Source organism: Solea solea, chromosome 8 (genome assembly GCF_958295425.1).
Source record: "Solea solea chromosome 8, fSolSol10.1, whole genome shotgun sequence".
In the NCBI taxonomy this organism is placed as follows: Eukaryota; Metazoa; Chordata; class Actinopteri; order Pleuronectiformes; family Soleidae; genus Solea; species Solea solea.
The window spans coordinates 15,078,742-15,094,006 of record NC_081141.1 but is presented as its reverse complement, the minus strand read 5'-3'; the positions used below and the strand labels follow the sequence as shown (position 1 = coordinate 15,094,006).

The window sequence follows — 15,265 nt, the reverse complement described above, 5'->3', positions numbered from 1 at the left end:
TTACCAGGAATGCTATAGGAAGCATTGAGCCTCAGCCTGCATGGCAGACCATGGCAGCCAGCAGTACATCTATGAACCCATAGCAGTCCTTTTCAAGCACTTGTGAGGCAGGAAATGATGATTTGATAATTAGTTCCTGATGTGTCCCATTCTTTTTCATATCAATCATGTATAGGAAACCGAATGTAATTCCAAAAACAGTTTGAAGTTGCAGTTCACATGGGTCATTAATATCACAGTGAACGTCCAGTAAAGAGTAATCGACTGCATATACAGTCGTGAAACTTGGAAAATAAACAACGCAAGAAAAAAAAAAGAGTGTGACGTCTGTGAGAATGTTTTAAAATGTATTCAGAAAAATAATATATCTGTGGCCATGGTGGTAAAAGGATTTAATGTCATACAGTCAGTACTGGTTATATTGTCTCTTTGTTTGGACAGTAAACATTCTGACAAAACTTAAAAGACAACACAGTCTGGTCAGGGAGCAGCTGAGATCATACAATTTAAATATGGAAAGATACTGTACTGCACAGAGATGATGATGTTAAAGCGATGGAGGAGAAATGACTGAGAAATTAGGAGATTTGAAGTACCAGACTAAAACAAATGTGATGGGCAAACCCCGTGGACGGCATTGCATTGTTACAAATTACTTTCAATGACTTTCTAACTTCCAACAACATATCCAGTAACTTAATAGGGAACCTTCAAAGAGAGTGCAACAATTTGAGACATCTGTAAAGTTTAAAAGAATTGGCTGAGCATGTTTCGGTTAAGATATCACTTATCTTCACGTGGACATTTACAGACAAGCTATAGACTTAAAATTGCTACAGCATGTATGAAATTACTCAGGAGTTACATCAACAGGCAAAAATCCTGGCTCAAGGTCTGGCTCAAGTACTGCTTTTATGGAACGATATCAGAACCTGACAACTAAAGATATAAAGATGCAGCAGGATCATGATACCAGCACTTTCACTCTGAGCAAATATAATAGAGACAGGGTGAACACCTGTTCTCTTCATTGGTTACTTGTGTATATCTGTAATTTAACTTTTACTTAGGTATGTTTTTTTGGAGGTACTTTACTTCGCTACGTTTTAAATCACATCCGCTACTAAGTAAAAAAAAAATGTTGCCTTAATTAATGAATGATGAGGACAGGTGAATGAAGAGGCCAGGTGAATGGTAAGGACAGACAGGTGAATGATAGGGACAAGTGATTGGTGAGGACAGACAGGTGAATGATGAGGACAAGTGAATGTTGAGGACAGACAGGTGACTGATGAGGACAGGTGAATGGTGAGGACAGGTGAATTGGCATTTATTAATCCCTGAGGGAATAAGAAAGTTAAAGCATTTGTGACCTTTGACCCAATGTGAGATTTGTGTCCCTTTTTGTCCTTTTTGCATGGCACAAGAAAGACCAACCTTGTGTTTAAAAAAAAAGTAACTAGGTAACTTTTACTCTACTATTTTACTTTACTTTAACTTGAGTACATTTTTAGACCAGTACTTTTACTATGTTGGTACTTTTACTTGAGTAGAATATTTCAGTATTCTTTCCACCTCTGCTGGTGACCAAGAGTTTAACAATGTTGAGCTATACAGTTTGAATGAGTTGTATTTTGATGTAGTTTCTCATTTTTACCAGCAGGGTGCACATTAGTTACACACAAGCGCTAGTCACGGTTGCACTTCCTTTGTTTTTTTTTCCCGGGCTTGTCAGTTTTTTTCAAGACCGAGAGCAAGTTAATGCTGATAATTAGATAAAGAGTGGATAACATTATTTTGTTTCGAGTTATTGATTCTGAAAGGTATCCGCACCTAGGAGAAGGTGTTTTGGGTCATTTTATCGTGTTTTGTCGAGGGAAAACTCCAGTGAGTAGTAATCATTAGCGCTTAGCATAGCATGCTAACGGCTGCCGACCTCGGCTAATTACTCACTTATTTCATTGATATATCAATCTTATGTGCTGTTACACTTCTGAGAAAATGTTTAAAACCAACCGGAGGTATATATGAGTGTGTTGGATTTGAGAATGTGGTTAATTTTGTATTTCTGTGTGGATAATTATCTCTGCTAATCGAACTAGTGCTATGTGTTAGCAATTAACCTAGTTCAACCTTGCTATACACCGTGTACTGATGACCTATTGCTATATGCTAGTTAATTTTACAAAGCTAAACGAGTTGGTTTTGTGAGCTAAAACACATGCAGTTGTGTGCATTTGGGTTATTTAGAGACAGTAATTCAATGAATCATTCTTGAACATGATTAATTTATGATTTGTGTGCACTATGCGGTGGTTAAGTTAAGAACATTTAAAAATGTTTCATATACACACCATTTTGTGTGTGGGTAAACATTTATTTTATAGCCATATATAATACATTGTCAATGTGAATGGTTTACGTTCATTGATTTAAGTTAGAAAGATATACTGTACAGTTGATATAGATTAATGTTAAAAAAAAAGAGATAAATAATAGACCTTAAGGAAAACACCTGCTGTATGCAGGTTTTTTTTTTTTCTGTATATGAATGGATTCTGATGGCGAGCTAGAACGTGGAGGAGAGCACCGGCTTACATGCTTGGAGAGTGTGACCTCCGAAACAGCTTCTTCGAGCATCTGGAGAAAGCACATCTATCACATCATACAGATAAGAAACAAAATCACACTACCCGGTTAGATGAACAATTACATTAAAGGATTAATACACACACTGATTTCGGACAAACTGTGGACACTGACTTATCTGGACGGTTGACTTAATTTTTGGACTCTATTGGACTTTGTTTATTACTTTTGGCCTTTTTTTTAAATTTCATTTGCACTTTGAACAGCATTCCCTGTTTACATTTGTTTTGCTGTTGTTTACAACTGAGATTGTTATTGATAAATTCTGTTGTTGTATGAAAAAAATGTAAATTCAGTCATAGCTGAACTATTTTTGTTAAATTGAAGAGTGGCTTCCTGCCAATAAATATTTGTGTTACTTCTTTCCTAACTGTTGTCCATGTCAATTATATCCTCCATGAGCGAAACTATATCTTCTGATCTAGCCTAAACCGAAAGTACATGACATTCACCACAGCTCATGTGCAATAGACATCTGTTACATTCATGAATGTCACTTTTGTAATTTCATTTTATGGGCATTTTAGGAGGATAACCATTTTGCAGGTGCAGGCAGAAGCAATCTACTGAACTGAATCCTAAAGGTTTGATACACTATGACCTCACTGATTAATATAATTAATCAATGGTTTAAAAATAATGTATTCCCCTTTGAGATGCAAACAAACAGTTTTCTTGTTAATTCTGTCATGCTCTGCCACATCATATTCAACTGCCAGGTGTGTCAGTGTTTCTGTGTCTTTGTTATTTTTTGTGATAGTCTGCTGACCTCTGCAGGTAATTTTCTATTCTACATCATCATATGAACAGACAGCAGAAATGACAATAAAGGTCTATTCTATTCTACATATAGGACAAAGAAGAGTCATACACATTAATACAATCCAGTTTTGCGGCATTTAATTTGCATCCACATATCTTGAATAATCAAAAATATGTGCTGATGAAAGAGATGTTCAGATATAGTTATTCTTGATTCATTAAGATTATTGTCTGTAAATAAAATTGTATTTAATTTGAAATGGTATGGTTTGTTTTATATAGTATTTATCAGCATTTGTGATATTTCAATTTGCCAGCAGGTGGCGATAAAGCACTGCGGAGCATTTCTTGAGCATCACTACTGTATCTTTTACTTTAGTACTCTAATGATATGATTGGCACATAAAAAAAAAAAAACATTTAATCAAATCTACATTTCAAAGACACTACATAGGTTAAAGACGAGAAAAATCATGAGGAGTTCAAATCAAAAATATTTGGTGTTGGGCTAAATATTCAAATCTATAGATGACAGCGTAGAGGAAGCAAAGGAAACTGTTTCCACCCATTCACAAAAGCTGATAAAGCCAGTTAGACCCTGTCAGTTACTGTTATTAAGAAGAGAGTCCTCTTTGAGATGCACATTTTTCTCTTTTTCTTTTCATTGATTAATTCATTTGATCTTTTTTAAATTCATCCGCCGTTGTGTGTGCGCCACGTGTGGAGATCATGAGAGGTGATATCACATTTGATTTTGTTTTTCAATGAGTATGATTTCTTACACCTGCTGTGATGATGTTCAACCCTTTATGTATTTGTGGAATAGAGTTTAGCATCTTCTCCATCTGGATTCCTATCATCCTGTTGCTGACGGAGATCTCGTCATGTGCTGGTGACGCAAATGTTGGTAAGCAGATAAAGCACAGTTTAGCAAGTGTGTTAAGTAAAGTTCAGATGCTTTAGGTTGTTCTTAATAATTATATGGGGAGAGTCAGTCTAAAATTTGTGTGTGTATGTATGTGTGTGTGTGTACATATATATACACACACACTTAAAATGTTCCATTATCATTAGTAATTTATAAAAAAAAAATATTACCATTAGAAATCTAATGTAAATTAGAGCAGGGACATGCAAAGATGGGAGGTAGATTAGGAGGTTTAAGTGTATTTAAACTCTGCTTAAACTCATGTTAATGTCCTTATAGGTATGATATCTCTATCCTAAACAGTGAAGGAAGACATAAACACTTTTTCAAGTAAAGGTATATGCAACAATATATAAAAAAAAACTATACCTTTTCTGACTTTGGACTTATAAATGCTTTGGTGCAGCTTTAAAAGTGTAGAGCTACCAAAATCATAGGCAAACAAGGGTAAAACGTCTGTATTCTTCCCTAAGTGACTCAATTATTTATTTTTATATTTTTTTTACTTGGATTGGTTCCAAGTTGTCTGTACGTGTAATCTACTGTATATAAATGCATGTACTTCCTGGGCTTGCCTGGAAACAGATACATATGGTTGGGACAGTTTGGCGGTCATATCTTGTCCAAACCTAATGGGGAAGGAAAAAGTCACATTATCTAATTCTGCGTCTGCAAGTGTGAGCAGGGGACAGGAAGCCATATTTCAGCTGCAGAGACAAATGAACTTGGTCTATATAGGCTGGTGGTGGTTAGCATGGTGTGTGGGAAGCAGTATCTGAGTTGCCAGTTCCTGTGAATAAACTCTTCCTCTGTCTCAAACAAGTTAAAAGAAACCAAAGTTTAACCATTATTTTATTTTTTCAGTTTTACTAATTTTCACATTGGTTCCTGGTACAAGCAGTTTGATTTGGGCTAGTGGGACAGGTCCAATGCTCCTTGTTCATGTAGGCACATGAATTGTAAATGGACCTTTTAGGCCACAGCTTTTTACAGTTCCTTCATTGTATTTAGCTTTAGATCTTCAAATACTGTTATTTGAAGCATGGATTGATTTCTCTGTGACTTCAACTTAAATGGTTTGTGTGCCACAACTTTTTCTGAAAGAAAATAGATTTTTCTATGTTTGTAAGACTTGTGCCAGGCTGGTTGCTGGTTGTCTGGTGGCTCCTCCTGGTTTGCCAATATGCCAATTATTCAATCAATTCACAGCAAGATGTCTTCATCTTTTTTTTTTGCAGTAAATCCTTGTTGTTACTACCCATGCCAGAACTCAGGGGTGTGTGTGAGATTTGGTACAGGCGGCTACCAATGTGACTGCACTCGCACTGGCTTCTATGGAGAAAACTGCACTGTCCGTGAGTGAAACTATATCATTGTGTTTGCATCAGTGTGTAATTGTGGGTCCTTTTACACCCAGCTGTGTCTATAAGATCCTCTGTGTCCCACTGTAAGTGTCAATACTGGACATCATAGTGTAACTCTGCAGAGGGTCACATATATATAGCTGAGAGGATCATTGGCTGCTCCCTGATCTAACCCTTCCAATCGTAGCCATCATCTTTTGGAAAGTGGTATGGAATCATCAAGACTCGCACAAATGGAGCTACTTCTTCCCTAGGGCCATCAGAACCCTAGAGTCAAACAGAAATTCACAAATATAACTATTCTATCATTATTGGGTTTGTGGCAGTTTTTTGCCACAACGGGCACAAAACATAGAATTTTTCAGGCCATAAATTACATTATGGTATAATATAATATACTGATGACTTACATTCCCTACATATACAGTACCTTAAACAAATAATGAAGACGTGTCCATGTGTCTTGTTATTATTAACCCTCTCTTTTCATATGGTCTCTACTCGTATGTGTAGCTTCACTCTGGACCAGGGTTTATCTCATGCTCAAGCCCAGTCCCGCGGCAGTTCATTACCTACTCACCCACTTTCAGTGGCTCTGGTACATGGTCAACAACTCTTTCCTGCAAGATACCATCATGCGAATAGTACTGACAAGTAAGTCTCATGAAAGGCGTAATAATAGTTATTATTATTATTTTATTATTGTTGTTATAATAATAATAATAATTATTATTTTTAAAGTCTATTTCCTCATATCAGTCGCGTTGGAATTTGATGTGATGCTGTATATTTTATTTGTCTTATTTTAGAGCAGACATGATGAGTTAATGTTAATGTGTGGTGCACAGCAGTCATTCAAAATGGAAGAGAAATGATTCTGAAAGATCACACATGGAGCCCACAAGAGGAAGTGTTTTGTTATAAAGTAATGCTAGATGTTGTCTCTATAGTACGTTCACACTTTGACTCACTGTGGTTGACAAGAAAACCCAATGAGTTTACAGTAAAATGTTGATTTTTCAAGTGTAGTTAAATTATTATTATTATTATTATTATTGTTATTTACTGTCTCACTTAGACCCATTTGTTCTTATTATATTAATCAGATGTCCAGTCATGGCGGTCATGCTCTAATTCTCTAATAAAGGCTCAGAAAATACTGAAAAAATATTTTTCATCCTCTCTTAAAGTTAGAAGTGACCTCATTCCAAGTCCTCCCACCTACAATACCAAATATGGATACCTCAACTGGGAGTCTTACAACAACATCTCCTATTACACCCGGCTTCTCCCTCCTGTACCTGAAGACTGCCCTTTGCCCATGGGAACTAAAGGTGAGACCTAAACTGTAAATTGCATATTTTATAGGACATTATATAGTCACTCACTTTTAAAATGTTACAGCAAAGCAACGATGAGAGCTTAAATTCAGTATATCATCCACTATCATTCAATGGGGACTTTGTAGACCCCACATAAAGAGGACTCGTGGCTGTTCTTGGGGTTTCCAACCAAAATGTGTTTGTGATGTGATGTGATGTGATTAATGTACTGTAGATGTAACAATATACAAAGTGAAAGGTAAGTGCAACGTATGACCTAATGGAAACTTGAGGACATAACTCTCGTCATAAATAGGGAGCAGAGCCCTCACTCTAACCATAAGCTTCACCAAAATAAAGGCCTGTTCCCCTGCTACTCACTGCGAGTTCACACAGCGTTCATTTTTGTTGACAGGTAAACCTGTTCTTCCCGATCCGAAAGTGTTGATGGAACGTTTCTTCAAAAGAACCAAATTCAGGCCCGACCCCCAGGGAACCAATCTGATGTTTGCCTTTATGGCCCAGCACTTTACCCACCAGTTTTTCAAGACTGACCATGGAGTTCATGTTGGCTTCACCAAGGGTTTAGGACATGGGGTAAGTCACAGACTAACTATGAGTGCTCAGCAGGCAGGCACAACCATCATTTCTACAATAATTTAACAATTTACTATATAACCTGTGGAGAAATATGCTATGACAGTTGGTTATATGCAGTGGCTAGCATTGTTGCCTCATGACAAGAAGGTCATCAGTTTGGCTCCTAACCCTTGGGGATTAGGTTAATTTGACACACTAAATTGACCACTTTATCGTCTCTATATGTTGGCCCTGCAATGCACTAGCGACTTGTGCAGGGTGTATCCCACCTTTTGCCTCACGCAAGCTGTGATTGGCTCCACCCACCCCCCCACAACTCTCACGTGAAAGATAGAAAATGGATGGATGTAGGAAATGTGTTTCTCTCTAACTCACTCAGGTAGATGCAAGTCAAATTTATGGAGAAAACCTCATGCGGCAGCTTCAACTACGGCTTCATGAAGATGGAAAACTGAAATATCAGGTAATAAAATGTACATGTGTTTTTTTTATACAGATAGATGGATGAAAAAATAATAATAAGCAGCTTATATCTCCTTTATTCACACTGATATTATGCTATTTTTATGCTATCCTTAAATAACGTGAATGCTTAAAGTCTTCACTTCCTATTTGTTTCTGAGAACTAACTGAGAGACCTACTTTGCATAGGCTATCTGACAGCATATACAACATTAGCTTTCCTTTCTTAGACTTGTAATCAGGGTTTCAGAGGCAACTTCCTCTTAGCACGCTCTATCTTGTTTCTGAGTGACTTCAGTTCTGCTATTACAGCTTAACACACCCCAAACAACACTATTAACAGATGATGTGTTTGTTTTGTCTCAGTTAGTGAATGGTGAGATGTATCCCCCGTCAGTAACTGAGGTCCCCGTGCACATGGTGTACCCCGAGGGTTTGCCTGCACAGCAACGTCTGGTCATTGGTCACGAGATATTTGGCCTCCTGCCGGGTCTCACTGTGTATGCAACCATATGGCTGAGGGAGCACAACAGGGTGTGTGACATCCTTAAGGCAGAGCATCCCACCTGGGACGATGAACAGCTTTTCCAGACCAGCAGACTCATCATCATTGGTGAGGGCCCCACGAGTATGAACATGAAGTGATGTTTGGCAGCTAATGTGTGCTTTGCCAAATATGTCAAATATTGGTTGGTTTATTTTGTCACATGTGTTTGTAGCTGAACGTCTTTGGATTCTTCAGTATTAAACCATTCAATGATACATCCAAACATGGAATGAGCATGTAATATCAAGTGATAATTTTTTTGCCACCCAGGGGAGATCATCAACATCATCATCGAAGAGTATGTGCAGCAGCTGAGCGGCTACCACCTGAAGCTTAAGTTTGATCCCTCCCTGCTCTTCAACGTGCGTTTTCAGTACAGCAACCGAATTGCCCTGGAGTTCTGCCACCTCTACCACTGGCATCCGCTGATGCCCGACAGCTTCCTCATCGACGGGGATGAAATCCCGTACTCCCAGTTTCTTTACAACACCTCGCTTCTCATGCATTATGGTGTGGAGAAACTGGTGGATGGTTTCTCTCGTCAACCTGCAGGACAGGTGAGACTGTTAACCTGAGGACAAATACAGCCATAGTATTTTTAGTTTGATAGCTTTATTGGCTGATTATCTATCAATCAATCAATCAATCAGACTTTATTTATATTGCACTTTTCAAACAAAGTGCAATATACGTAGCACACGTAAATGGCATTAAGCAAACAAAGAAAGAACAACATGAGGCAGAACTGATAATGCACAAACAGAAATCAAGAGGAACAAAAGAGTCTGAAAAATTATGGCAAAACAGTGCATAAACAAGGCAATCAGAAATGGCAAACTTCACCCCATTCACACAACAAGCGTCTGTCGGCCTCTGGTCATATTGGCAAGTGAAAGTGCAGAAACACAAACAGACAGGCAGACAGACACACAGAGCCACTAAAAACAACACTTCTCCCCCACTCCGTGGGGGTCTTTAAATACAGCTGAGTTAATTTTCTCCATGGACTTGTGTGCAAGCATTTTACAAAGCAATGCCATGTACAAAACACATTTTTAAAAAGTTTTTAATCCAGAATCTGTCCAAGGGATAAAGTGGGAAAGGATAAAGCAGCAGACATATTCTTCAGATAGTGTATACTTCTACCACTTCGATCTGGTGTAGATTTTTGCAGTTTGTTAGGTGGCTAAAATCGTTAATTTCCTGGTGTCCCAGTATCCAAACTAATAACTCTGCCATGCCATAGTATGACATCATTGTTATGGCATAGGCAAATATCATGCATTTCCCTGTCCTCCATTAAACAAATAGGTGGATGTATTTCCTATTATGAGTCCACTAAACTATTGCAGAGAAAGAGGCCTTTGTGCTTCCAGTGAAAAGACACAACGGATATTTAAAATAACCTAAACCTCTGGGGTTTTTTTTTTTACTCATCTATATTAAAGCGGAGTCTACTTCCTTTTCATAAAAAGATAAGATAATCTTCACAAGTCCCATGATGGGAAAATTTGCAGTAACATTGACTAGTGAGTATTGTTACCTTAAGGACATTACGTTTCATTGAAATAACACTTTTTTCCCTCTTTGTCAGATTGGTGGAGGTCACAACACGCATGAAGCTGTGCTCAAAGTGACAGGAATGGTGATCAAAGAGTCCAGAGCAGCACGTGTTCAGCCCTTCAATGAATACAGGAAGAAGTTTAACCTAAAGCCTTACACCTCCTTTGACGAGTTCACTGGTGAGAAAGAGTCATTTTGTGGTGTCATCTTTTTTTATCAATGTATTGCCAACATGTTCCTCTTTTCCACAGATGACAAAGACATGGCCAGAGGTTTAGAGGAACTCTACGGGGACATTGATGCTTTAGAGTTCTACACAGGAGTCCTGTTGGAGAAAACTCGTCCCGATGGTATATTTGGTGAGAGTATGGTGGAGATGGGTGCCCCCTTTTCCCTGAAAGGCCTGATGGGAAACCCACTCTGCTCCCCTCAGTACTGGAAACCGAGCACATTTGGAGGAGAAACAGGCTTCGACATAGTGAAAACTGCCACTTTGAAGAAGCTGGTGTGTCTCAACACCAAGTGGTGTCCATACGTGGGCTTCCATGTTCCGCGAAATGAGGACGAGGCAAAACCAAGGAAACCGTCAACTGAACTTTAATGAATATTCAGTAGATGATTTATGGCTTAATCAGTCACAACATTTTTTTTTAATTGATGACATAATACATAATCCAATTTAGACAAAAGAACCGGTGATCTTAAGACTACGGCATCTGTAGTATTAATTGGCTTCAAAGTTTACTTGCAGTAAAGTACTTGTAAGAACTGGTGAAATCAATGGGTCTCATTCACTAATATGTGCTCAGAAATGTTCTTGCTCTCCAATGTTGTCCCTACTGCCTTGTTTGTGAATCCGAATCCTGTGAAATTGACAGACTTTAAAATCTGCAAGCTGCCATTCCTATTTAACTCACTAGAGAGCATTACACTGAACATAGAAGAAGACATAAGCAGCAGTTTTAAGAGATGGCTCTGAAAAGGTGAAAAACAGACCAATTGCACAACAGCAGATGTCTTGTGAAATCAAAAAAAAGACTTTGTCAGAGGTGGACGTTAAAAAAAGGCACAGTGGTGCAAGTTAAAATAAGAATAGTTTGACATTGCAGACCAGAAATAAGAAAAAAAAAAGGATAACATGAGGGAGACAGGGGAACAGCACATCTCACAGCTCAGGGTGAGGCTGGAGCAGTTATTAAACAGTCGTTATGAGGTAGAATTTGTTCAAGCAATGAGGGGGAAAAGTGATGATATTCACAAAGAACCATCAGGTCATTTATTTCATAATTATTGCCAAGATGGTATCTGTAAATCCTTGTGTATTTTGTAATTAATGAGCATAATGCAACCAGAACAAAAGGTTTAAATTGAAGCCGCATTTGCAAACAATTGTAATAATGAATAACAATATAAATTGTAGGCCAGAATGATGGACGAGTAATTTTAATACTTTAATATGTAAACTAAGCAAACTATCTCAATAATATAGTTGAAGATTGTGTTAAATGCATTAATTAACTAAGTTAGTGTCCTTTTTGGGAAACATTTGTGCGTACACATGGTCTAAGGAAGTTCTGAATTAGTTTGAAGAGATAGAGCACATGTGTACACGTGGTTTAAGCTGAGGTTTTTGTGTACATACAGTTTGTGAAAGAGGCACAACGTTTTTTGACCATAGAGCAGGAAACTGTCTGGAGCAGTTAAAATAAAATGTCAGTTGCATATGAGCATGATTATTTTGTTTTTTTGTTTATTATCTTCTTAAATTCCACCTTAAAATAACTTAAGGTCATTGATAGTGTGGTATGTCGCAACGTTTGAATAATGCAGACAAATGAAACACTAGTATTGATCCACTAAGTTTTCTCCTTGAGCTTGAGTTTTCATTTATTTGGAGATTCATTCGTTGTTCCACTGTGACTACTATATCCTATTTCTTGACATTAAAACACTGATTTCCATGTTGTCTTTCACAGAAAGTGATCTTTATCATGTTACTATGGTAACAACAAATATTACATTATTTGCCTAGCAGCAGCATGTTAACATTGTAGCAGTTTTGCATGACATTAAAAGTAGACCTACATTTTGTCTATGTGCAGCCTCATAGGACCTTGATCATGGCTGTGAACTGTCATGTTACATCATTTTCAGCTGTTGTTTGAGTTTATGCACAAGAATCTGAAGGTGAGCCAAAGGTGACCACACTCACTGTGGTTAACTTGATGTGTCATAACCTCTGGATTATCCAGGTCTTTTTTCCTTTGCTTCCTGTTTTATTTTGAAGTTTTTCCTTGCGTGTACCTTGTTTAGTTTGACTTCCTGTGCTGTCTTCCTTGTTGATTGTGTGACCCGCCTCAATGTGTTGCACCTGTGCCTCGTTTGTCTCACCTGTGTTTGATTGCCCCTGACTCCCTCATGTATCCTTGTTGGTTGTTTTTGTTTGTGTCATGATGTTCAGTGCTTTCTGTTGCTCTACTATTCATTTCTGTTCCATGTTGTTTTTCTTTCACTTTGAGTTTGCCTTTTTGATTAATTTGACTCATTTAATTTATTTTTTAAAACTACTACTTGGGTCCTCCGTTGTTGTTTTTTACATTTTATGACCGAACAAAAAGTCCAAATTGAATAAATGTTCAATAGAAAGTGACTGGATAATCCAAGGGTCATGATATAATGTCCCAAAAGGTAAAATGGCTTCAATATCTAAATTCTCTGGCTGCCAAATTTAGAGATGATGCACATCGAGCTACTGTAAGAAAGGTACAGTGGGTCATGAGGGTCAAAATATATCATGTGACTAAAACAGATCCAACAATAAACGGACTACATTCAAGGAAGACATACTTTTTACATTCCTTTTATATATCGTTAGCAGTGGATTCTTCTCCATCAGTCTGTTTGAATGTACATTTAAGATTTGTGCATAGAAACACCCAAAATAAAAAGTAGGTACAAATAAGTGTAATGAATAAATAAAGTGAATAAAGAGGGCGATTAGAAAGGAAGTGGAGATGGCAGATACAGTAGAAGAAAGGAGGTTTGAGTGGACTGAGGTGGAAATTACAGCATTTCTCTACCAGATGTTAACAGCTATTGCTGCTCTTTATTTACATCATCAAAATGCACATTTTCTTTTTAGCCAAAACTTATGGTTATATTCAGGGATACATGTTAATGGAAACCTGACAAACAATCCAGCTGGGGGACCCGTGCATTTATGCTGAATCCTTAGGTTGCAACCCACATTTTTGAGCTTATGTCGGTTGTGGTTGTGTGTCTGGCAGCACACTGTCCATGGAGAGCAGAGAGGTGCTGTTGAATGCAAAAATCAAACTTCACCAGTATAAACAGTACAGTAGACACATCTGCGACTCACTAAAATTGGCCTCACAAGCCACAGTTTGAGAGACATGTACGTAGGTTTTTGTGTATGTGAAGGGTCTGGAAAGTTGAAGAGGCCCAGGTCTGCAGTGGAAGTTCAACAATAAACAATGCCTCTAAAGCACCTTGACAGATCAAGGCAGCACTGCCACATCATTTCACAGTCACATAAACACCTGACAAAAGTCTGACGTTTCCTACTCCTCCTTTTGATTTCAGGTTCAAACTGTGGGCAAAAGCTAACATTAGAAATGACCACACTCAAAGAAATGAAACTCAGGTGTTGTTTGCATTAAATAGTTATTTCAACTGAAATGATTGAATAATTCTGTGTTTTGGATTCAAATGAAGCATGTACTTAACTTTATCGTTTGTTGTAATCAAGAAACAATAATGAGCATAATTTATGTAAGCAAGTTAATTAAGATGTACATCAGGCCTAGGAGGGCGTTTCCCACAGGTACTTGCACATGCTCAGTAAGAACAAGGCTGAAGGCAGCATGTTCTGGACTTTTACTCTGATGTCTCGGATTTCTTCATAATCCACGGCCATCCATCAATATCCAGGTAAGTTAATGACTAAATCAAAAATGACAAACTAAAATATGCTTGTTTTATACCAGTTGATGGGTATTTTTGACTTTGGACTGATGGTATAGGCTATGGTAAGATGAAAAACATCAATATTTTGCTAGCTTTCCACTTTTGCTCATCTAAAATGAGTGACCTAGTTAACCATTATTGTGTTGTTTAGCCTATTTACTTTTAATCATTAACTTTTTTACCTTACTGTCATTTGCATTTGTGTAGGTTTTGTACATTCTTAAAAAGGAAGGAACTTGAAAGCTGTGCACAACTGTGAATTTCAGATTTGCAGAGCGTGTTGGTTGATGAATGACCAATAATCTCCTTTCATGTCTGTTTTTCTTTGGGTTATAAATGTGGAAACTGAAACTCTGAAACCAATTACTGAAGCATTACAAATTAAAACATTCAATGCACATGTATTTCTATTTCGGGGTAGAAAAATATTTTTGCACTTCCACTTCCCTTCCAGTGGAAAATAGCAAACATTTCCAAATTATTAAAACAAATTATCTCGCTGACAAGAGAGTGAAATGATACAAAATTCTGGGTCCAAATTTACCTGTGGAGATGAGGATGGTTAAATAATAAATATTCCTATATTTTTTAATGGTATTTTGACATTTTGTCTGCCTCGGGTTTGGAATGGTAGACAAAACATCAAGACGACACTTTGGGGTTTATATAAACATTTTGATGTGACATTTAATATAGTTATGCATTCGAAACTTCAACATTTTTCTTTTTATCATTCTTCCACATTTAGGATCTTGATCCTTGTGCAAAGAGAGAAATGGAGGATATGATGATAGGAGTCTACGTCATTCGGCATGAGGGAGCAGTGGACACTGATCCACCTGAGGATGTCGGTACCGTTATAGAGGGCGTTGAAGTGCTTCAGGGTCTCAGGTAATTTTGTGAATGGGTGTGTGCACTCCTGTTTGGCCTGATCTACAGCTTAAATCTAACTTATCCAAAAGACCTATGATACAATTTTGAGTTTGTCCAAAAAGTATAGCTGGATTTGCATGGAAACAGAATGTCTGCATAGGTGTAGGTCTGCACGAGTAACTTTACTGCACAAGGTAAGGTCTGTGAT

At 37.6% G+C, this 15,265-nt stretch overlaps 1 protein-coding gene across 2 annotated transcripts; it reads left to right on the top strand.

Annotated features, from left to right (window-relative positions):
• Positions 1-1,727: 1,727 nt before the first annotated feature.
• ptgs1 (prostaglandin-endoperoxide synthase 1) lies at positions 1,728-12,617 on the top strand. Of its 2 annotated transcripts, XM_058635252.1 has the most exons (11): positions 1,728-4,147; positions 4,238-4,318; positions 5,578-5,694; positions 6,217-6,357; positions 6,894-7,037; positions 7,441-7,622; positions 8,005-8,088; positions 8,454-8,700; positions 8,905-9,191; positions 10,229-10,376; positions 10,449-12,617. In XM_058635252.1, the coding sequence occupies exons 1-11, from the start codon at positions 4,141-4,143 to the stop codon at positions 10,796-10,798; spliced, it is 1,788 nt and encodes a 595-aa protein (XP_058491235.1). In that variant the 5' UTR covers positions 1,728-4,140; the 3' UTR covers positions 10,799-12,617. The 2 variants fall into 2 exon arrangements, with proteins under 2 accessions (XP_058491235.1, XP_058491234.1); XM_058635251.1 differs by having other exon boundaries at positions 1,728-4,318.
• Positions 12,618-15,265: the final 2,648 nt, after the last annotated feature.

Bases quoted from the DNA above. Each gene is read 5' to 3' on its own strand.
- ptgs1 (XM_058635251.1), top strand. From the start codon at position 4,204: ATGATGTTCAACCCTTTATGTATTTGTGGAATAGAGTTTAGCATCTTC. The intron at 7,623-8,004 runs GTAAGTCACAGA...TAACTCACTCAG, and splicing joins CCAAGGGTTTAGGACATGGG to GTAGATGCAAGTCAAATTTA. The intron at 8,089-8,453 runs GTAATAAAATGT...GTTTTGTCTCAG, and splicing joins ATGGAAAACTGAAATATCAG to TTAGTGAATGGTGAGATGTA.